Source organism: Triticum urartu, chromosome 1A (genome assembly GCF_056163025.1).
Source record: "Triticum urartu cultivar PI428250 chromosome 1A, HENAU_Tu73, whole genome shotgun sequence".
NCBI classification, from domain to species: Eukaryota; Viridiplantae; Streptophyta; class Magnoliopsida; order Poales; family Poaceae; genus Triticum; species Triticum urartu.
The window spans coordinates 488,355,569-488,379,217 of record NC_141873.1 but is presented as its reverse complement, the minus strand read 5'-3'; the positions used below and the strand labels follow the sequence as shown (position 1 = coordinate 488,379,217).

The 23,649-nt window shown below is 45.8% G+C and overlaps 2 protein-coding genes and 2 pseudogenes across 2 annotated transcripts; 3 read left to right on the top strand and 1 right to left on the bottom strand.

Moving 5' to 3' along the window:
* Nucleotides 1-2,091: 2,091 nt before the first annotated feature.
* On the top strand, nucleotides 2,092-3,794 carry LOC147991863 (uncharacterized). The gene is made up of 2 exons (XM_087539283.1): nucleotides 2,092-3,274; nucleotides 3,470-3,794. The coding sequence occupies exons 1-2, from the start codon at nucleotides 2,152-2,154 to the stop codon at nucleotides 3,505-3,507; spliced, it is 1,161 nt and encodes a 386-aa protein (XP_087395409.1). The 5' UTR covers nucleotides 2,092-2,151; the 3' UTR covers nucleotides 3,508-3,794.
* A 5,846-nt stretch (nucleotides 3,795-9,640) lies between these two features.
* On the top strand, nucleotides 9,641-12,343 carry LOC125530446 (uncharacterized; annotated as a pseudogene).
* Nucleotides 12,344-15,531: 3,188 nt separating this feature from the next.
* On the top strand, nucleotides 15,532-18,444 carry LOC147991862 (uncharacterized). The gene is made up of 4 exons (XM_087538844.1): nucleotides 15,532-15,609; nucleotides 16,698-17,461; nucleotides 17,857-18,233; nucleotides 18,383-18,444. The coding sequence occupies exons 1-4, from the start codon at nucleotides 15,532-15,534 to the stop codon at nucleotides 18,442-18,444; spliced, it is 1,281 nt and encodes a 426-aa protein (XP_087394970.1).
* A 1,372-nt stretch (nucleotides 18,445-19,816) lies between these two features.
* Nucleotides 19,817-23,550, bottom strand: LOC147991861 (uncharacterized; annotated as a pseudogene).
* Nucleotides 23,551-23,649: the final 99 nt, after the last annotated feature.

The window sequence follows — 23,649 nt, the reverse complement described above, 5'->3', positions numbered from 1 at the left end:
CAGGCACTAGAACCCACCACTGCCCACGCGCAACAGCGGCCGGAGGTGAAGAAGGCCAACGGACGGGCGGTGCCGATTGAGCTGCCCTCCCAGATTCGCGCTCGGGGCGGGATGGTCCGGCATCGGTGCTATGGCCGTTGGCGACAAGCTGGCCTCGCACCTGAACCGGAGATGTCGCCCGTGTCCACTCGCGAGCGCTCCACCGCGATGCGGAGGGCTAGCTCGTCGTCGTCTCCGGAACCATCGCGAAGGAAGGCGCCCAGTCATCGTCGCCAAAGCTGTCGGAGTGGCTGCCGGTGCTGCCGTGCTGGACATGGTCGCCAGCACTCGGGAGTTGACGGATTGGAAGGGGAGCGGAGCGGAGTGAAGCGATAGTAGGGCTTGATCCGCATAGGGATTTGTGGGGTTGCGATGGGCCAAAGGTGAGCCGGGCGAACATGGCGGACGCGCCCGGTCCGCCTCATGTCCGCCCTATATTTGGGCTGGATATGAGGGGTTTTGATCAGCCCGGACATTTGAGGCCGATTTGAGGTGTCCAGTTAGAATGGTTTTTTGTGATCGGTCTGCCCGCTCTGGCCAGGAGCGGAGCCACGGTTTGAACATAGGGGGGGACGAGGAGGACAATTACTGTGCATAAAAACTAATGCAAGTATATGTCAAATTTTGAATAACGACATATGCTTTTTGCAAACTAAAGCAAGCCGTAGTTTGTCTGTTTAAATGGAACTCACCAGCCACCAAGCTAATCGAATAAGTCAATAGTTTCATTGACCGTGAATTTTGCAGCTATTTTCTTCCCAATATAGCCAATCATGGTTGGAGAAATTCTATTTTGAAAATATGTATTGCAAGCTCTGAAGCTTAAAAGAAATTTATTGGCAGCCACGTTCATTTCAAAAAGTCTATTTGATAATTTCATATTGTAGACAAAATAGAAAATAAATAGACTTCCAGATACTCTCTTACCTTATGTTCTTATAATCCATGCTTGCATGTAGAAATTCCATTATCATCTCCAGATTTAGATGTGATCGGATTATCACAGATCAACGGCAGGTCGGCACCCACTAACGATTCTACTTAGTACTGCACAAAACGAACATGTAACTAATTTAAAATAACCAGTCAATTGTGTAATCTAACTTGCATTATTAATATGCCTGTATGAGGATCACCAGATCAGGTTTGGACTTACGCGTGAGGCGGGAGAATTGCAGAGAAAACAGATAAAACAGATGGTTGGATTGATTGGCTTCGGCTCTTTGGCCGGCTGTCGATAGGCGCGAAGCACCCCGCTCTTGGCAGCCGCACCTTTGCCAGTCCCTGACGGCGATGCTCGATGAAACCCTAGCACGGGCGGGGCGACAACCAGTTGAGTCGTCAGGTCGATGCGGATATAACGATTGATCGACTGCCGATGCATCAACAGCCTATAGGTTCCATTGTGGGCTACTTCTTCTGTACGCAGTCTATACATTTTGGGCTTGGGCCGTTTAGCAATCAGCACGTTCGTCAGTTACAAGTTAGCCTATTTCATCGCTAATTGCCGAGTAGTGATGGAGATTATAACATACTCCCTCCGTTTCTAAATATTTGTCTTTCTAGACATTTCAAATGACTACTATATACGGATGTATGTAGACATATTTTAGAATGTAGATTCACTCATTTTGCTTCGTATGTAGTCACTTGTTGAAATGCCTAGAAAGACAAGTATTTAGGAACGGAGGAAGTACAAACTACCATAGTCCCCGCTCGTTACTGTTGAGGGGGGCCGATCCATAGGGGGGGTCTGGCCCCCGCTCGCCCCCCCACTGCCTCCGCCCCTGACTCTGGCGTTTGAGATGGATTTGAGACGTCCGGATGTAGATGCTATTAGCTAACATAACAAGATCGGTCTGTCCAAAACGATGCATCTATCCCATATTAGGGGCAGGGTTGGCCTGCTGAGTTGCATATATTTCGGTAAATATGTTACAGTTAAAGGACTAGAATGTGAAACAGAAATATAGTGTGTCAGCAGATCGACAGATTCTGTGAGACGCCTGCTAAATTTCCCTCACTCCTACTCGTCCTCCCCCGACTCCAAACCCTAACACCCAAAAATCCTCCAAAATCTATTCGGCGGCCGCACCGCAGGCAGAGGCGACGATGCCGGCGAAGCTTGTGCGGGAGCTGGGCGAGATGGAGGAGCTCGTGGAGGAGATCCTCACCCGCCTCCCGCCGGACGAGCCAGGTAATCTCCTCCGCGCCTCCCTCGTCTGCAAGCCATGGCTCGGCCTCCTCGCCAGCCACGGCTTCCGCCGCCGCTACGGCGAATTCCACCGAACACCTCCCATGCTCGGCTTCCTCCACGACTGGCCGAAAACCCGCGCCGAGTTCTTCCCCACCACGGATTTCCGCGCGCGCGGTCCCGACCACAAGCACCAATATTCCGTGAAAGATTGTCGCCACGGCCGCATCCTCCTTTCGTACAAGGATGACAATCAGCCGATCTTCGTCGTCTGGGACCCCATGACGGGCGGCCAAACGGTGCTGTGCCGCCCCGAGATGTCGGGGGCGAGCAGATGGCAGGCCTCGGTGCTCTGTGCCGCGGACAGCTGCAGCCACGGTGACTGCCATTCGGGTCCCTTCGTCGTGGTTTTTGTCACCCTTGACGAACAAGAGGGGGTCGCCACGGCGTCCGCGTACTCGTCGGAGACGAGTACTTGGTGCTCTCCGGCATTAACTGCCATTGCTCCTTTTGAGGAAGAAATCGACTTCTATGACTCGCCTAGTGTTCTGGTTGGAGACGCGCTCTATTTCCTCGTTTTCCGGGAGCAGGATGACGAGGTTATTGAAGATAGTATTCTCAAGTACGATCTGGGCAAGTCTTGCCTGTCGGAGATTCTTCTGCCGGAAGAAGAGGTCGAGCGTGCCAGCAACAATCCTATCCTCATGGTTGGGGAAGACGGCAGGCTGGGGATCGCACACCTCTTCTTTTACTGCCTCTCCGTCTGGTGGAGGGAGGTGGATCCCGATGGAGTAGCGTCGTGGACGCAACGGATAGACATCGACCTCAAGACTGATCTTTTTCCCCTTGGCAATTTTTCGATACCACCAGAGTTGGGTGGCTCTGTCGAGGGCACTGGCATCATTTTTGTAATCTCAAAAGTTGGCACCTACATGATTGATCTCAAGTCACAAACCTCGAAGAAGCTCTCGAGCAAGCTGTATCAACATCCAAATGTTAGATGGTCCCTCTTTCCCTACGTTAGCTTCTACTATCCACCAGGTACTACCTTAAAAGCTTAACTATGTTTATATGTTCTCTCCTAGTTGTAATTTGTGTATAAGTGTTCTTTTTACTGTAACACATTTCAGTTAGTGTCACAGATAATAGTGAGTGTCTAATCAGACTGTAAGATGATTTCTCATCCTACTAAATAATTCTTTCTTTGTTTAACGGTGGCTGGTGTTGTGGCTGAAGCATCAAGTGAAGCTGGACATGGGAATGAGGAAACATAACTCTCAAGCAGTGGAAGTTCAGTTTGCTGTTTTGGTGTTGCCTTTGGTTTGATTTCCATGTTAGATGGATGATGGGAGAGTAGTGTGAGTTGGATGGGTGATGGGAGTTGTGTTATATCTTGTTAGTAATTAAGAACCCGTCTCTGATTTTTATAGCCATGCTATTGATGTTTTAGTTGTTCAAACCCTGATTTCATTAAGCAGGGGAAAGTTGCCTTTTGTGTAAAATTTAGCTGCAAGTTGTATACATAATTATACATTTCTCTATAAAGAAAGTTGTGTGTTTAGATTGTGCTAGCTACATACTGTTGTGCACACAGTAATGTAATAATATAATGACCCTCCCAGCTATGACACGCTCACAGATGAGAAGCTTGCTCACATGCCTGGTTGAGGATCAGCGGTGGCCTCTTTTGCCTCTTGTATCTCCAGCTATAAGCATGACTTATGCAGATCAGGGAAAGAAGAGAAGATGACGAATCTACGGGAAGTGTTTGGTCAAGAAGAAGAAGATCAAGGTGATTTTCTCTCTCGCCAACAAAATCAAGTTTTTTACTGCACTTTGATGTGATGGTTTCTGGTAAAGCAAACATGAGTTTTGCATACTTTCACTGTCAAATTCCGGACTGTTTTTAATAGTTTTGTAGGAAAAATCTGTGCCTTCTGCCCTGATCAGTAGATTTGTCACTGTTGCCATTCTCATGCCTATAGTTGGATGCCCTACTTGGAGTGATTTTGGCTAGCAATTTGAGCGCTATGCAAATTTTGGGTGGTCAAGTGTTTCAGGAAAAAATAATATAATATAATTCAGTAACAAAGGAAACATGTATAATAAATACAGCTGCACCTTTCTACTGTTTTCTAGATTTATTTTAACGTAAAGGCTAAAGAGACACTATATAGGAATATTAGCATATGTTTGTCTTGTTTTTTTGTTTTTTAGGGAAGGCCGTCAAATAATCAACATATGTTTGTCTTGTTGGTTGCACCTATAAAGTGGACTTTTGGACAACGGGGGCATTGGAGCCCGTTTTATTGACCACCCCAAAATAAGTGCTTAAAAGTTTTGAAATATTTTGAATTTACGCACGTATGAGGTCAAAGTACCTGTGAAATTTCATTCAAATAATCAACATATGTTTGTCTTGTTTTTTAGGGAAGGCCGTCAAATAATCAACATATGTTTGTCTTGTTGGTTGCACCTATAAAGTGGACTTTTGGACAACGGGGGCAATGGAGCCCATTTTATTGACCACCCCAAAATAAGTGCTTAAAAGTTTTGAAATATTTTGATTTTTTTCACATGAATACGCACGTATGAGGTCTAAGTACCTGTGAAATTTCGTTCAAAAATATGTTGTATTGTATGATGAGCAAAAAAGACAAAATTTTGGCCCAAAATCAACAAAAACAAGCCCCAAATTTGCATGAAATTTGTCTCTTTTCTATCTCTCACATGCAAGCACGTATATTAGTGAAATTTTGGCCCGTTATACTGCACTGTTATATGTGCATGTACACAAAAATTTAGAATTTTTCAAACCATAGAAACCTGTTTTTTGAACTTCAAAAAAAGGAAACAATGCCCCGGTGGTCAGATGTCACTTTTTGGTTGCACCTACCCATTTGGGGTTTCTGGGGAATGCATTTGCATCAGACTATCAGATCTTAGTTGTTGTTCATTCATACCTTTTTTTTGCGAATGCATTCATAACATAACTACGTGTTAAATAAGGTCATGGTGCACAACTCTCATTTTTTAATACACATAACAGGTGCTTCTCTTTTCTACTTATAGTGAATGTGACATTAATTTCTTCTTTTTTTGCAGTGTCTCCTTTTCCCTCTTTGAGCTACTAGTTTCTTAGACATGCAGTTACGCACATCATCGGTTCATTGGGTAAACGCTACTGCCTTATTCCGTTTTTGCCTCATGTCCCGCTTTTGCTGCGTTCACATGTGAGCAGGTACAGGCTATACGTTTCATAGATTGTCAGTCATGTACATTAGGTAAAAAAAACTGGTCTTTGCAAAGACGGTTGTTTTCTTATGGGGAGTGAAATATGGATTTTACCGCTTGTGGATTGTGCTGAGAATTTTGCTGTGGCTCGCGATATAGCTGAGCTGGTACACAGGACTGTTGCTGAGCTTAGCGACATGGATCCTTGGGAAACAGAGTTATTCTTTTGGGTCTTGTTCAGTTTCATGTGTCTCACTGGGGCTCATAATATAGCCGAGCTGCCACACAACACAAGACTATCCTCTTCTGTCCTGTTCAATTTTATTTGTCTTGGATCTGCTTCAGTGCTTCACACATTCACCTTCTAGCTCCAATCATCTGTGAAGTCCAGTACATTATTTCCTTGTGAGAAGCTGATCAGCTAACATCCTTTTCGTTTGTTCAAGAACCAGTTCGAAATTTCATTATTTAATCTTTGAAATTTCACATGGCTTGATGTACTGCCTGAAAAAATTCGATGGAGTCTTACAGGATGTAGGGGCACCCGGGTGTTGAACAAGCTTCAAAATATCGGATATCGGGTTCCTATCGATTTGGCTTCGACATATCGGATGTCGGATATCGAGTGATATATCGGACGATATGTAGATATATCGGAGAAAACATATCTATTTTTTTCATTATTCTTATTCAAAACATGTCTTTTTAGTAAAACAAAATGTATGATGTCAATGCTTCAACATAACACGTTTAGATTCCTAGTTTATTAACTTGTTGATTAAGAAACTATTAAGGAAAGATTCACAAAATTCTTACTCTATGATTAAAAAAAATATGATATATATGCATTTGTACGAAACATTGTGCATGACTTTGATAATATATGCTGAAGTTGTAAGTGCGTAATCTTATTTCACTGTTATTTAATAAAGAACTATTGTTATCTACATATTGTGCTATATCAATGGACATATCAGGCTAGATATCGGCCATATCGGTTGATATTTCAGTCCATATTGGGTGATATGTTTGAAAATGATATTTACAAAATGATATATTATGTATATATCGGTAGAGCCCCAAAAGTGATATATCGGTCATATCGGCCTTGATTTAAAAGCTTGGTGTTGAAAGTCCTGTCTCAAAACATCTATCCTGAACTGTGTTACAGAATTGCTTTGCCTTTTCCATTTGTAATAACAAAAGCTGTGTTAGGGCAACTCCAACGCGGATCACCAAAACGGACATCACCAATGTCCGGGGACATGTCTGAAATTTAACAAATATTATCATGTTTAGCATGAATTTGGTCCTTGGGACAAAAATAATAAATCTTCAACTAAATTGAATGAAATCTTAAGAAAAAACTAACCTAAATTGTGTGAGGTACTGGACGGTGACCTCGTAGGCATGACCTCCGAGGCCGCCGGTAACTCTGTCGTCGCTTGAGTCGCCTCGATGTAGTCGTTGTTGTCTAAGTCGTCGACGTCGTTGTCCTTCCAGTGACGGAAATGCCTCCAGGTGTCATGGCAGCCCTAATCGGTTGTTGCATGCTCACGGGGTAGTCGCTTGGCCTCCTACGATCGGTGCAAAGCTTGAGTCTCCCCTGCCTAGCGGCGACGATCGGCCATGGACTCCGCCCCGCGCCTCTCGCCTTTGAGAAGGTTAAAGCGCTTGGACTTGGTCAATCCCACTTTGAGGAGCTGGTCGTTGATCCAACGCCGGTGGCGGGAGGATGTTTGCACGGTTCTCCTAGACCGATCAATGGCCTAGGCCTCCACGAGGGTGGGGTTCGCAGGGACCCAGACGAGGGTGTCATTCGATAATGCGAACGTCGCCCAGTGATGTGTGTTGTGCTGCTCCTAGCGCACCATCTCGGAGGTTGACGTCACGGTGGTGGACGAGCCCCCGACACCATCGCGGTAGTACATGATGTGATGGAGGCTCCTCCTTCACGGTGACCTGGCGCCACTAGCTCCTGGACACCCGTCGGGGCGGTGATGGCAACACCGCCTCCTTGCTAGTATGGAGAAGGATGAGCGGCAAGGACGACGGCTCCTCCTTGATGTGGTGTCTGATTTAAACACCCGGTTGCACGGGGGCGAGGGCGGCGCCGGAACGTGGTCGTAGCAAGACCGCTTGAGCAACAGCTCCATCTACCATGTGAACTCCTTGTCCATTCAAGGGGTGGCTGTTGCTGCTCCTAGTCGTCGGACGAGATGGGCTCCGGCTTTACAGAGGAGGGAGTGGTGGATGCCGACGGGCCCAGATACTAAAAGAGGCGGCTATTGCGAGCGCAGCAACCCGCGGGAGCTCTGCCTCGGGCACAACAGCCATTCCGCACTCCGCCACGAGCATGGGGCGGCGTGAGCACAACTGCTCCGGCATGGTGCGGGGTGGCCTCAGCGGCCCCGCCATGCGAGCTCCGGCCCTCGGCAAGGCACAACAACCCTGTCGGCCGCAAGCTCCGGCGTAGCGTCGGGCGGGCACAACAGACGTGGAGTGCGGGAACTTTGGCCTCGGCAAGGTACCATAGCCCCTCCGCGCGAGCTCCGGCGGCCTTCCTCCCCGACGCATCCGCATCCACGTGATGGGCGTCGTTGCCATCATGGCCTTCTCATCGCAATGGCTGCAAGTGGGGCCATGTGTTGATTGGAGCTGATGTGGAGCACTGCCCTGGCGTGACCGGGCACTCTCATGTTGCCCCCAGGATTTCGTCTCGCTTTGAGATACGCTGATCAGTCCGGACATTTAGGAAGAAAGTGAGTGGTCATGTTGGGTCAGTTTTTTTGACCGGACACTGATCAGACAGACTTTTTTAACATTTGAGGAGAAATAGGGGTCTGATTGTTGATGCTCTCATCTACAAAGTATAATGAATGTTTTATATTATTTGGCATGACAATTTGTAAATGGCTCGGGTTGTGATCAACTTGACATGTTATTGTCATGACTAAAAGATTTTAGTACTTAGTGTTTGCGCTCGATGTAATGGAATCCTTATAATTAGTAAGCTCAATAGGAATAGTGTCCTAGGAGAGCTCCAATGTTCTTTCCTCGAAGTGGACCTCGCCTACAAGGATAATTAGGTTGTTGTTCCTGCGTGACAGTACCAGAACAAACATTCTCGCCTTGGTAAAAAAACAGTCATTTGTGTGTTGCCCAGATGCAATTTGGTTGTATAGGCAAGGAGCCTACAACAGCCGACGTGTTTGAGCTGTCGCTTGCTTTTGATCTACGTCTGGTACAATGACTACTGATGAGCTCTTTTGCCTCTAAAATCTTCAAGTTTTTCAGTAAATTGTGGAGACAATAGCCAGAATGCCACTACGAGAAACCAAACTTGCCAAAATACCACTATGAAAAATCAACTTGCCAATATACCACTGCACACTCAGTTTTTCTTGTCAAAATAACACTTTCGTTAGTTGTCAAACTTTTTCTGTTAGTCAAACCGGAGGCAACTTGTCAGTTTTTTGGCTATTCCAAAATTACCCCCCGGGCTCAACCCTATCCTCTCCTCCCCCTCTCTTCCCGCATGCACACACCAGGAGCATGGCGGCGCGAGGAACCAGCCGTCGTCGGCGCCGCCCCGCAGCTCCTCCCTCCCTCTGACCCTCTCCGCCACCCATCCCCCAGCTCCCTCCATGCGCCGCCCTCCTCCTCCTCCCTAGGTTCGTGGCTGGGTAGCCCGACGCCCTCACTCCCGCTCGTCGGTGCCTGGCTGGTCGCCCGACGCATCGGCTCCGGCGCCAGCCAGCCCAACGGCGCAACTCCGGTCAGAGGGATCCGCCCCAGCTCATCCCAGATCAGTTCGTCGGCCTCCTCTGCTCCATTGCAACCTCACCTAGCTCGTCCATCTGCTCGAGTTCGTCCCGGATCAGCCCGACGGCGGCGCTCCATTGCTTGGCACCGACCGGACCAGCTCGCGGCCTCCCCTGCAACCTCGCCTTCGAGTGGCTCCTCTGCCTCCAACCCTCCAGTACATCTCCAGCGACAAAAGGTACAAAATTTCCCCCTGTTTTCATAGTTCTTTTCATTGTAAGTGCAGCAAATTTAGAATTTGCTGTGTTTGTGTGTTTCAGAGTCGATTCAATGGGCGATTTCAAAGTAGAAATAGATGTTCAGTCCTACTTGACGATTGTAGACGGCAAAAGAGTTTACAGAAGGGGCAAAACATGGGATTTCATGGTCGGTCGGGACTTGTCTGTGGCGCGGATAAAGGAGGTTGTGGAGGAGAAGTTCAAGTGGTCTCCTGATCAGAGAATGACCATTTGGTATGGAACAGGATATAACACCATCCCATTGATCTCTGAATCAGAGATAGCTGAATTGTTTGATAGGTGTTCTAACACGAAAATAGTGAGGTTTGGTGTGACCATTGAGAACAAACAGCAACACAAGGAACAAGCTCCTGTCATGGCCGAGGATATGGATGATCAACCTATTCATGCTCCATTCTTTGCTTGGCCGAAGCAAGCCTATGAAGGCGAGTATGAGGATGATGAGCCTGTAGGATGCGGTGAGGAGAACACCTATTTGCATGAGAATGCGGAGTCAAAGGAGAATGCAGAGTCAAAGGAGAAAAATGTCGAGCCAAAGGCTGCAAGAGTACCATTGAGAACACTAGATGTTGACAACTCTTATGATCCACATCATGTGCGAGGGGATGATGAGACATTACTCGCAAACAATGTGGCTCCTACTTATCTCCACGATAAAAAAATCCTCGAATCGAAGTAGGAGCCACATTTCCTAACTCCAAAGCATTTAGAGTTGCATTGAGACAAGTAGCAATTAGAGAAGATTGGTCTTTTGACACGCAGTATAGTGACACTAAAAGATTCAGGGCTAGTTGCACCGATGAGGATTGTCCATGGAGGATACATGCCTCCAAGTTACCGAACACTAACACTTTCATGGTATGATTAGTAGCATTGTTTGCTTCTTTCTTTGGCACATGTTATTGTTTATTTCTTTTCTTTATATTGTTATTTATTTGACACTTGTGTTTCTTGATGTCATTGCAGGTAAAGAAACTTCCCTTTGAACATACTTGTGGGAGCAAAAACTGCAGCAAAGGAATGGCAAATAGAGATTGGCTCGCTGATAAAGGGAAGGCTGCACTTGAGGAGAATGCCACGGTGAGTGCAAAACAGCTAAAAGAACGCTTGCAAAGGGAGTATGATATTAAGCTTCAATACACCGATGTTTGAAAAGGGAGAGCTCGTGCAAAGGATCAATTAGAAGGTACATATAAAGAGAATTTTCAGTTGTTGTGGAACTTTAGAGTTGAATTGTTGGCAGCCAATCCTGGAAGTATATTTGAGATAGACGTAAAAACAACTACCAATAGTAAGGGTGAAATTGTGCATGTTTTCAATAGGTTGTTCATTGCCTTCAAGCCATGCATTGATGGGTTTTTGGCAGGGTGTAGACCATATTTGGGGGTTGATGCAACTTTTCTTTGTGGGAAATACACTGGCCAATTGGCAGCCGCAATTGGTGTAGATGGGCATAGTTGGATGTTTCCGGTAGCATTTGGAATATTTGAGAAAGAGAATACAGAAAATTGGGTATGGTTCATGGAGCAGTTGAAATTGGCTATTGGAGAACCACAAGGGCTTGCAATCCATACCGATGCATGCAAGGGGTTGGAGAATGCCATTTCTAAGGTCTACCCAAATTGTGAACATAGAGAATGCATGATGCATCTAATGCTCAACTTCAAGAAAAAGTTCAAAGGTGACATACTAGATAATATGTGGCCTGCAGCTTGCACATATGAAGTAGAGAAGCATGATTCACTAATGGCAGAAATACAAGCACAAATCGCCGAAGCAATAGCCTATTTGAACATGCATCACAACCGTGTGTGGACAAGAAGCAAATTTTCAGCAATGACAAAAGTTGAGTGTGTTAGCAATAATTTGGCAGAGGTTTTCAACAATTGGATTAAGGATGTGAAGCAACTTGCACTTGTTGAGCTTTTGGACAACCTTAGAGAAATGATAATGATATTGTTCGAGAAAAGGAGAGCCGTTGGTGAAGCGCTGCTAGGTTACATACTACCTAGTGTGATAAAGGAGTTGAATCTGAAAAGTAAGGGGCTGCATTATTTGGAAGCAAGAGCATCGCCAAATATAGCTGAGATTTCAGGAAATGGATGGAGGCACATCGTTAACTTGGAGAAAAATGAGTGCTCTTGTAGAAGATGGCAGATTTGTGGTAAACCTTGCACACATGCTCTTCGGTTCATCTTCTCCAAAAAAGCCAAGCTAGAGGATTATGTTGCAGAGTGCTTCTCAGTGGCAAGGTTCCAAGCGGCATATGCTGGAGTTCTCATGCCAATTAGGGGCAGATCCCAATGGCCCAAGGTAAATCCCGGATTTGATATGATCCCTCCCAAACTTACCAAGAGTGCTGGACGTCCAAGAACTAGGAGGATAAAGAATTACACCGAAGGTGGAACCGGTAGAAGACACAAATGCAAAAGATGTGGAGCAATAGGCCATCTTCGAAAGACATGCAAGGAGCCTGAGATGGAAAGTGACGCGGATCGAGATGCTACTCCTCCTCCGTGGTATTTATTTCATAACTCTCATCTCTTTCACTTGTATTTATTTCATGATGCTACTCCTCTTCCATGGTATTTCTTTCATGATACTACTTCTCACATTGTTGCCAAATGTCCTGCATATTAATTACTAACAATATTGTTTTGAATGTAGGAAAAAGTCAAAGGTTGAAGCAAGCATTGTGGTTACTTCTCCTAAGACACCAACTAAGCAAGGTACTCAACTTGATACTCCTACGAGTCCAATGACAAGGCAGAGGGCAGCAGCTATTGCAGTTGCTTATACACCTCCTAGTGGATCTACAAGGAGTAAAATTGCTGCTCCTAGCCCTCTACGGCGAGTTTAGTGCATTTGGTTGGGAGAATCATCATCTTTTGCTTATGGTTGTGAGAACCATGATCTTTTGTTTGAAGAAATGGTGGTCTGAACCATTATGTGTTGATGCTAGCTTCTTTTGAACCATTATGTATTGTTGTTGATGTTATCTTATTTCGAACCATTATGTATCATTGTTGATTTGTTGCTATATTGATGTTCAATGATGCAAACTGAGATTATGCTGAATTGGTGATGTTTTCATGTCAAAATGCTGCTGAAATGCTATCAAAATGCTGCTGAAATGCTGTCAAAATGCTGCTAAAATGTTGTTATATTGATGTTCAATGGTGTAAACTTAGATTATGTTGAATTTGTGATGTTTTCATGTCAAAATGCTGCTGAAATGCTGTCAAAATGCTGCTGGAATTTTTCAAAATGATGCTGAAAAGTTGCTATCTTGTTGGATGATGCAAAGTAAGATTATGTTGAGTTGGTGATGTTTTCATGTCAATTGGCTCCTGAAATGTTGCACTATAGCTGCTCTTTTTGTTGTTGAAATGTATGCTTTGGGCCGTGAAGAGGTAAGGGTATAGAAGTCTTTTTTGGATGGTGTTAGCCTCCGTTAGTCACTAGTGGTATTTTGGCTAGAGAAAACTGAAAGTAGTGGTATATTGGCAAGTTGGTTTTTCATAGTGGTATTTTGGCAAGTTCGGTTTCTCATAGTGGCATTCTGGCTATTGTCTCTAAATTGTGTGGAGGATTGAGCGTCGACATTGTGGATGAGGAAAAGGGAGTACAGGGCAGGTGGAGGAGTGGGAGAAAGAAGCGTACGGCGACAACTTCGTTGTCGAGGAGCGGGCCGAGTAGGGTAGAGGAGAAGAGTTGGCGAGGCTTGTTGCCTAAGCTCAATATGTTGGAGCATGCCTCGGGCTACTCCTGCTACTGGCGGAGCTCAGCATGGTCTGTTGGGGATTGGGGATTGCGGTCATTTTTTCTGTTAAAACACTTTTCAAATTTTTTAAAAATATTCAGAAATCTAATTTGGCTATGAATTTCCAAAGATGTTGACTAAGTTTTTTAAATGTTTGCAAACTTGAACAATGTTCATAAATATAAAAAATTCAGGAATATGGAAAAAAATCATACTCATGAGTTTTTGAAAATGTTCACATATTCTAAAATTATTTACAAATTTAAATAATGTTTGTGAATTTTTTAAATCATGAATATGAGAAATATTTGCAAGTTCTAAAAAATCACAAATTTTAAATTGTTTAAAAATTCTAAAAAAATGTTTGTATCAATACAATGTTTGTGAATTTGAAAATTGTTCAAAAATTCTTAGTTCCTTAGGTATGTTGTCACTACGTGCGTTGGGGCTTTGGGATTCATTGGTGGGCCCATTTATTTGTGGTTATTTTGCACATTCAGGTTATTTGGGCCTGTCACAAGCTGTCATGGCAGTAGTATGGTGTTCTTTGTGTTACGTCTCGGTGTGTGTGTTGTGTTTGTGGTCGATTAGTTCCGTAGGCTAAAACGGAGCTCACATTATTACTACTGGTCGTCATCGAGACTAAAATGTGTATTGATAATACCGCCAAACACCAAACAATTTCATAGTCCTCTCAAAATAAGTAAAACATGGAGCATCAAGCCAAGCCAGTGCCAGCGAATAAGAACACCACCATCCCGAGCATTATGAAAGCCCAACCTAGCAGAGATAAAAATGAAATTGAATCAACCGACCGTAACAACATAAAATCTGAGAGGTCTTGTCCCACGTGTAACATGTAGGATAGCAAGCAAACACGCAGTAGCCCCTCCCCCCCCCCCCCCCCCCCCCCTCCGTCCCGACATTTGGGCCCCGCCACCCTTCTAATTTCGATCAAAAAACCGCCACATAATCACAACCCGTTAATCCATAAAACCCACCCGTGCGTGTAGCATTACTCCCCTCGCCCCATGTAGCACCATGTTCGTATAGTGTTGCCTTTTTTATCGTCTTTTCAGCATACATTTTTCTATTTGCGTTGGTTTTTTATTAAAATGTTTTCCAAAAGTTTATACTCCCTCCGTCCACTTTTAAAGTCGTTTCAGACAACTAAAATTGAGCTATTTTGCACGTTGTCTGAAATGTCTACAACACCTTAAAAAAGTGAATAGCGGGAGTAGAACACTTAGGATTTGCGAGCAAGCGTGCATGGGCGTGGCTCATATAGCGCTAAGTGGATATTGCGTTGCCAAATAAATCTGCTCGGTTTTAAACTATTTATTTTATTTCGTTTTGTGTTTCTATTAAACACTTTTCATTAAAAAACTCACTGTTATTTTTTGAATTTAAAAAACATACAAATTGTAGAAAACATTCACGAATTTAAATATTTTTTAGAAATTTAAAAAAATCCCGAATATGAAACATATATTCATGAATTCTCAAAAATATTCATGAGTTTTAAATTTGTTCATAAATTTTAAAAAAAATCTGGATTCAAAAATGTTAATGAATATGAAAATATTTAAAAACGTTCGCAATTTTGAAGAAAAATATGAATTTTCTAAATAATATTCATAAATTTTAAAATAAAATAAAAAATGAACCTCAAAATAAAAATGAAAAAAGAAAGAAACCAGATAGAGAGAGAAAACGGACATAACTTTTATAAAACTAGCCGGCACAATAGCGTTGCATGGTCTGCATGTATGTGCGGAATACAAATTGTCATAATAACCATAGGAAAAAAAATGGGAAAACGCTTGCAGTTCAGTGCACCGGCCGAACGCTTTGGCCAGTCGTCTTCTCACACGCGCATATTTATCTCTTCTTTATTTCACAATAGAAAAAGCATCGCAGCTCATTCATGCCGACTACAGCCTTTGCCCACCCCCTCGCCGAGTGCCTCTGGCCGGATCCGCGCTGTTCCTCCAAGCCGGCATGCCTCCCCTGTCGGATATTGTCTGTCGGCCATCATAGAGTCACCGGCCTCCCCTTCCTTCAGCATGGGGGCGATCCCCTTTCCCATTTTTCTCACATGTTTCTCCTCCGGCGAGTAGGCCGCCGCCTCCCACGCGCACCTCCTTAACAAGCCTCCCCTCCCCCCCCCCCCCCCGCTCCGCCTCATCCAATGCCACCGGTGTTGCAGACGAGAAAAACTATGACCAGGGACAACGATGTTGCAACCGGCGACGAGAAAAGCTACGACCAGAGAGGACGATGTTGCAACCGGCGAGGAGAAAAGCGACGAGAAAGTTGGGTCGGCCACTGCGCAACACTAAAAGTTGCAACCGACGATGATAATGTTACAACTGGTATTGTCGAAAGCTTCAACCGGAGACGACGGGAATCGAGGGTCGGCCACCATGCAACCACGGGAGCTGCAACCGGTGATGAAAAAAGCTTCAACCGGCGATATACGAAGCTTCAACTGGCGTCAGGGAAAGCAAAAAGTTGTAATTGTTGACACAAAAACTTCAACCATCTACTCCCTTCGTTCCGAATTACTCGTCGTAGAAATGGATGTATCTAGATGTATTTTAGTTCTAGATACATCCATTTCTGCGACGAGTAATATGGAACGGAGGGAGTATTTGAAAAGCTTCAACTAGAGACCGGCGAGAAATAGCTGTAGCGGCGAGCCGTTGATGCACACGATGTTTTCTATGCACCAATGGTGTTGCGGTAGATGCTGGAACCGACACCCCCGCCATTGCTGCATAGGAAGGGGCAGATCAGTGGACGTCGGTATTGCAACCGACGAGCTGCGACGGTGAGCGGCGACGACGAGCGGCGACGGCGCAATGGCATAGGGAGGCCGACGAGTGTGGATGACGCGGGTGGCTGGCAAGTTGGGTGGCTGAAGACAGCACAGGCGACCCGCGGCTCCGCAAGCACGGATCCATGTGTGATTTCTATTCTCCCCCGGGTGTTTGACTTGTCTGGGAAGAGATTTGAGAAATAGATGGACGCATCAGACAGCTAAACAAGATTAGATCGGACGAGCGCGGTGTGATCGGCCGAAATTTCGGCCCGCCTCCCGGTGCCTGTCACTGGCCAATAATTTCACAACTAAAGATCGACATGTCAAAGCGTGTGCTATCCTCCTATTCTTGTATATATGCGGGGCAAAAAAAAAATCTTGCCACGGCCTCTAGTCCTTTTTATATTTTGATTTGATGAGTTGTGCCGACTTCAGTAATTTTGTAACGATTGAGACGCTAAAATGTAAAATTAAAAACAAAGAGGCGCCAGATTGAAAATATGAAGAACCGCCGAAATTTTCTCGCTCGTTCCGTTCGTCTTCTCAAATCCAATCCCCCCAAAACCACCACAACCCTAGGGCCTCCCGATCCCCGATCACCGGCCACGAACGGTGCCGCCGAAGCTGGTGCGGCAGCTGGGCGAGATGGAGGAGCTCGTGGAGGAGATCCTCATCCGCCTCCCGCCGGACGATCCCGGGAACCTCCTCCGCGCCTCCCTCGCGTGCAAGCCGTGGCGCCGCCTCCTCGCCAGCCGCGGCTTCCGTCGCCGGTACCGCGACTTCCACCGAACGCCTCCAATGCTCGGCTTTCTCCACAGCTGGCTGTGCACCGAGTTCGTCCCCACCACTGACTTCCGCCCGTGCGAGCCCGATCTCCTGCACAGTCGTTACTCCATGGAGGACTGCCGCCACGGCCGCGTCCTCCTCCAGTACTTCGATAGGGATGCGAACATCCCGCTCTTAGTCATCTGGGAGCTCGTGACGGGCAGCCAGACGGTGCTGCGCTGCCCCGAAATGCCGGGGACGAGCAGCTCTGCGTCGGTGCTCTGTGCCGCGGACGGCTGCAGGCACGGTGACTGCCATTTGGGTCCATCCCTTGTGGTTTTCGTCAGCCTTGACGAGGAAGCGAGGGTCGCCACTGCCTCCGTGTACTCGTCGGAGACGGGTAACTGGAGCTCTCCGGTCACTCTGGATGTCGGTTTTGTTGAGATTGAAATCAGCTTCACCACGATGCCTAGTGTTCTCGTCGGAGACGTGCTCTATTTCCCCATTTCGAGGGACCATAGTAATGGTACTCTTATGTATGACTTGGCTGGGTACTGTCTATCGGACATTCATCTGCCGTGCTCAATGGGGTGCCCCATCGGACGTGGATTTTTAGAACATCTGCACCCGGGCCCTTCTATCCTAGCTGTCCAATATTGCTTTAAGATCTGTGCAACACAACTAACTTTTTATCTGAAATTTTCTCTTTTTTGTTTCTCTCGCATAAAACATGTTTTGAAGTTCAAACCTTTGCAGCGTGGCAAAGCTTTCTATCTAGAATCTAGGATAAATCTTTCAGATTTTAAATTATTTTTGACCAAAAAATCTGAAAGATTTATCCTAGATTCTAGATAGAAAGCTTTGGTTTGAACTTCAAAACATGTTTTATGCGAGAGAAACAAAAAAGAGAAATGTGTTTGCACGAATCGCGAAGCGCAGAATGGATGGCTAGATAGGAAGGGCCTGGGTGCAGGTGTTCTATTATATATTTTCGGTGCCCCATCGCCCCTATCCTCATGGCATCGGACGACGGTCGGCTTGGGCTCGCAGAGCTGTACAATTTCGACCTCACCGTCTGGTGGAGGGAGGTGGATCCTGATGGACTTGCGTCATGGACACGAAGGAGCCGCATCAACCTCGAGACTATTCTCCCCGTTGGCGATCCCGAGGTAACCACGGAGTTGGTTGGCTCCATCGAGGGCACTGTCATTGTTTTTGCAATCACGGATCTTGGCACCTATATGATCGATCTCAAGTCACTAAGCTTGAAGGAGCTCTCCAACGAGCTGTGTCAGCAAGAAGATATTACATGGGCCCTCTATCCCTACCTTAGCTTCTACAGTCCACCAGGTATCTTTACTAATTTTTAGTTTTTTACATTTAGTTGTGAGTATATGTTAATTAATCTATTTCAGTTGTTGTGCCACAAAATAAGACAGTGCATGTGTATCAGACCTTAAGATGCATGGTTTCATCCTACTGACTTGTACACCATTTAGCAGGGACAGGTGTTGTGGCTGAAGCATCAAGTGAAGCTGGACATGGCGATGATGAAGCATAAATATCAAGCAGGCCATCCAAGCATGGAAGTTCAGATTGTTATTTTGGTGTTGGCTTTTGTTTTGTTTTGTTTTCGAGTTTGATGGGTGAGGGAGAGTTGTGTTATGTCTTGTTAAGAACCTGTCTCTGTTCTTGTTAAGCATTCTAGCTAATCCCTCAGTCCCATAATATGTGAGCGTTTTGACACTAGTGTAGTGTCAAAAACGCTCTTGTATTTATGGGACGGTGGGAGTACATTTCATTAAAGCATGTGAAAAGGTTGCCTTTTGTCTAAAAATCGACTGAAGTTTTGTGCATAACAACTCGTATAAGTTTAGACAGTGCTAGCTGCAAACTGCCATGCATGGACAGACACAGCAATCTGCTAAGGAGAATCAACTTGCCTACTGATGTTGAAGTTTTCCAGGGCTAATGCTTTAGCTATTCCGTGAACATGATGAATGCTACTATGTGATCCAACTTAAGCATGGGTTTAAGTTTAAGCTCTCGCCCATGGACCACTTGATAAATGTTTGAGATATTTTGTTTTCCTGTTATTTGTTAAGCTACAGGTTTGTCACACTGCTCTTTGGTTTATAATAAATTGGTTGCGTGCATCTTTGATTTATAGGTGTGAATTCTATTGTTGTTGTATTGCTTTGAAATGTTGTAAAGAATCGATAAGGCTCTCTTGAAGAAAATGAACAGATGAATAATGTGCTGTTATGCAATCTTCAAGATTCACAGATTTACGGTTGTCTAACTCACAGTGAATTGACCATGTAGTGGCAAAGGTTGCCCCATAGTCAGAAATACTATATATGAGCAACACATGGACAGATTGGGGGATGTAATCGTCATGGAAGCATCAAGAATTCCGCTATGTATAGATATTGCAGGCAGTATCTTGTTTGGACTGCCACGACACCGGCTTGATGGAGATGCTCCGTGCGCCGGTTATTCATGCTCTTCGGAGGCTGCACCATCATGTGCAGGTTACACCTGCAGCTCAAGATCTTTGGTGATGAAAATGTATAAGATATGGCAGCAAATGCTGATCCATTCGAACAAATCCTCAATGCAGCGCTGGTGAGATAAGCATAGATCCATAAATATATAAGAGTTATCGTAAGAGTTAACATGTAGAAGCATCAATCTTTTCCTGCAGATGCAATGTCTTGCTACTAAACAAAGCATACAAGAACACGATGATGTTTCATGATAGTTGTTGCATGCTGAACTAATTTTGCAGTTCTACTGGAATGTTCTACCACGAACCCGAAGTCTGAAAGAACTCCCAGATCACCACCAAGACAAGATATGGCGAGTTGATCGGCAAACTCTTAGCAGACCCTGACTTCTCCGGTTCCCAAAGATACCACACCATCAGCTTCCTAATTTATTATAGCAACAGCTGCTGTTAGTTTAATGAAACCTGAAAAGGAAGAGGAAAAATTATGGACACTTTTGAGTAAACAGGTGAAGAGATTGAGCGAAATGGAAACACAGTCAAAGGAAATTCTTGAGTAAACATAACAGCTACCATAGTCCATCAATATCTGTTCCCAAAACTGAAATAAAACACCTGAGTTATCATCAGGACACCATTTTTTTTTCTGCTCAAGTCTTGATTACAGCAGAAATTACACCATGACCAAATGTCTAGAGATATCAAGCTTAAGTTTCACCCCTGAATCAGTTGGTGATAACATTCCATGAAAAGGAAAGACAGTGGAGTATCATGGCAAGGCTAGGTTCTAGTACAGTATTCCAGAAATGGACGATGCTAGGCATCCTATGTGCCGGCTAGTTTAGAAACACAACAGCCAGAGTACTTTTTGGCAGCAGCAAGTTGCTGCCACAAGAATAATGAATGAAAGAACAAGTTCAGGTAGCACGCCTTCAATAATAATCATTCTACGGAGTGAATATGTTAGTAGTCTTGACTTGAGTCCCCAAAACATTGCTCGTCCCAGATAGAAAAGTTCCTTTGTGCCGGCTATTAGGAACACTAATACACCTGGATGGAAGGTTGGGAGGCCAATTCTGACACAATAACCAGTACTTTTGGGGAACACCAAGTTGCTGCCACAAGAACATGAATGAAAGAAGGAAAATACTGCACACATGACACTCCAGCGCCCGACTCTAGTAATCCATCGGCGTGCTGCACCCCAATTCTACCAAGTTCAGGTAGCACGCTTTCAATAATAATCATTCTACGGAGTGAATATGTTAATTATCTTGACTCGAGTCCGCAAAATATTGCTAGTCCCACTAAAACCCCAACTAGAGCTCAGCCAACCAGAAGCTGGTATTAAGTAGAACAATATGTTGGACGGCATAGAGAAAACTGGCTGAAATGGTATTAGTAAATGGCAAAAATATGCAGCCGTTGTTTTCTCAATCCATAAACTACATGGATTGAGTAAGAGATACTTGTACTGTAACAACAATGCAGCATCCTAACTATACATGTGAATTGATCAGATACAACTGACACTGGATGAATAAAGAAGCATCGGCTAAAAGAAAGCAACAGAAGAGGTGATTCATTCACTGGTACCTTCATCTCTTCTGCAGATTGTCTGCACGAACCAGAACATCTGCCAAACTCTTGTTCTTCTTAACACCTTTGTTGCCTGAAAAAGGTTCATTTGATCAATGTGCAAGAATTTGAACAAAACACAACAAATTTCTGTTCATCGCATACATGAGTTGAGCTAAAAAAAGCCCTAATAGTTAGGGAAGGTTATGAATTATTCAGCACAGTGTACCCATAAGCCATAGGCCCATAGCACAAATAATTACTGTACATGATCTAATTATTCAGCAAGGTAACACTTGAATAGTGTACATGAGTGGTTAGATGGACTCGACATATTTAAATCCATTTCTAAATACTGAGAGATGGTAATGAAATGTAGAACATGCATTGTGTACTGGAAAGTCACAAACAGCATAAAACTATAATCACGTTCTAGATAAGAGCATTCTAGCTTGTAGAAGTACCAAAGAAGGAGAATGCTGTTTTGGATTAGAAATTAGTCATTCATTGAGTTAATTAAGTCAAAGTCACTGGCCAAGGCCTATCGTATTTCTCCCATGATTGATGAGCTTTCTGGAGCAATGGAAGGCCAAAACCTCCCAGTCAAGATTGAAGAGATGAGCGACTGACGATTAATGTCATGAACACCAATAGTAACCAGGATAAGATTATTCGAACTTCTCAGCTATAGTGATTACCATGAAAGCAAACAAAATAGTTGCAAATTTTCTGTTCAGAGGCTAAATCACTGAAACTACAATGAATATGTTTTCAGAAAAATTCTTTATGCCCAAGGCCAACAGGTTAAAAATGACAAAAGGTTGGAAGTTCTAACTTAATGAATGGACTGAGAACTGGAGGTCCTAAGCAGTTTGAATCTAGCACCATTTTAAGCCTAATTAAGAACAGAAAAGGAACAAAAGTGGAATTATAAGTTGTGTTTTTCGATAAGACTGATACATACTAATCCATGGCTGCAATTTATGCTACCATTTCCTAGTGGTTAGTTAAAGATCAACGGGCCCTTTCTCATACACATCACCAGTCAACAATCAAACTAATCCCCTTTCAAACTTTTCTTTGTGATACCAACAGTTACCAAGCACATGGTATATATATTACTAATGTTTGAGTGGTTATTTAGCTATGGGAGACAAAAATATCATGTATATTGGACGATTCCAACATAAGAATCAACAAATCCTACCCGTAAGATGCAGAAAACAAATTCCTCAGAGAAAATCTACAGTTCTTGGCAACACCTGCATTGCACTTGCACATGTAAAGATGGAAGGAAAACAGAGTAGGAGCGGGTCACAACCTGCAGAAGGGATCTGGCTCGATCCAAGCCACGGCGGAAGAACACAAGGTACGAAGCAGGGTTCGCCCGATCTATACGCATAACTCCGAAACGGAAGGTCTATCTTCATGTCCACGACGAAGACGACTCGTGGCGTACCCTCAAGAGTGGTGATGCAGGCCGACATGTAGACAACATTGGCGGTAAGTGGGTCAAGAAACCCAACTTGTGGCGTGTTATCCCCCTTTAAGGGTAGCCACGGGTGGCCGTACCGGTGAGTCTCGTAGCGGCTGAGGTCGAGCCGGTGCTCCAGCGTCCAGCCGGTGCCATTGTTGTCGAGCACGAAGCAGCTGAGCACAAATGGCTCTTCTTGAGAGACCTCGATGTACCGCAGCCGCCCTTGGCTGACGCACAGGCGCCGGTGCTTCGATGTGCCGCAGCCGCCGCAGGGGTCCCCGCAATCGGGACAGTCCCGTGGGGCGGCGGCCGGCAGCACGCTGCCCCTCGGCAGCGACGAAGCAGAGCTCCGGGCGGTCGCTGAAGGGGTCGGCGGAGATGGCGCCGCAGGTCGCGTCCAGCCACCACAGGCGGCCGCCGAAGGCCACCACCTCCCGGTCCAGCACCATCGCCCGCTCCAGCGGGAGCTGGCACGTGGAGACCGGCAGAGATTCCCACCTGCCTGTTTCCGAGAGAAACCGGGCCATCCGGTCCCCCTGCAGCGCGGCGACGGCGAACCTGTCGGGCGGCCCGTGCCCGTCGTGGCCGCGACCGGCTCGGGTGAGTAGGCCCGTGTGCTCGCCGCACATGAGCTTTCTGACATGAGGCTCGTAGTCGTAGAAGAGGGCGGGCGGGAGGCGGGAGAGCTGACCGGTGACAGGGTTGCAGACGAGACGCGTGACGCTGACGGCGTGCTCGGTCGGCTCATTGCGCAGCGGAGCGGCGCCCTGTTCGGCGAGGACGGGAAAGGCCACGCGCTCGTCGAAGCAGGAGAGGAGGAGGAGGCCGTCAGCGCTGGCGGCGCGGACGGAGCCGGTGACTATCTGGTTGACGTAGCTGTCCGCGGCGGGGCTGGCCATGGGCGTGAGGAGGTGCTTCGGGACGCCTAGGCAGGAGAGGCGCGGCGGGTGGCCGAGGTGCACGAGCGCGCCCGGCGCCGACCCGTCGGCCGCCGCCGCCCAGCGCTTGACGATGGCCCACGGAGGGTGCGCGGCGGCCGTGGCGAGGGAGCGGCAGGGGCGTCCGGGGACGGCGGAGAGGCCTAGGAGTCGCCGGAGAGACATCGCGCTGCGCTGGCTGTGGTCTGAACTCTGAACTATGAAGTGGGGAATGGCTGGTTCACGCCACGAATACACTACCAGGGGATGGCAGCAATGGCGACA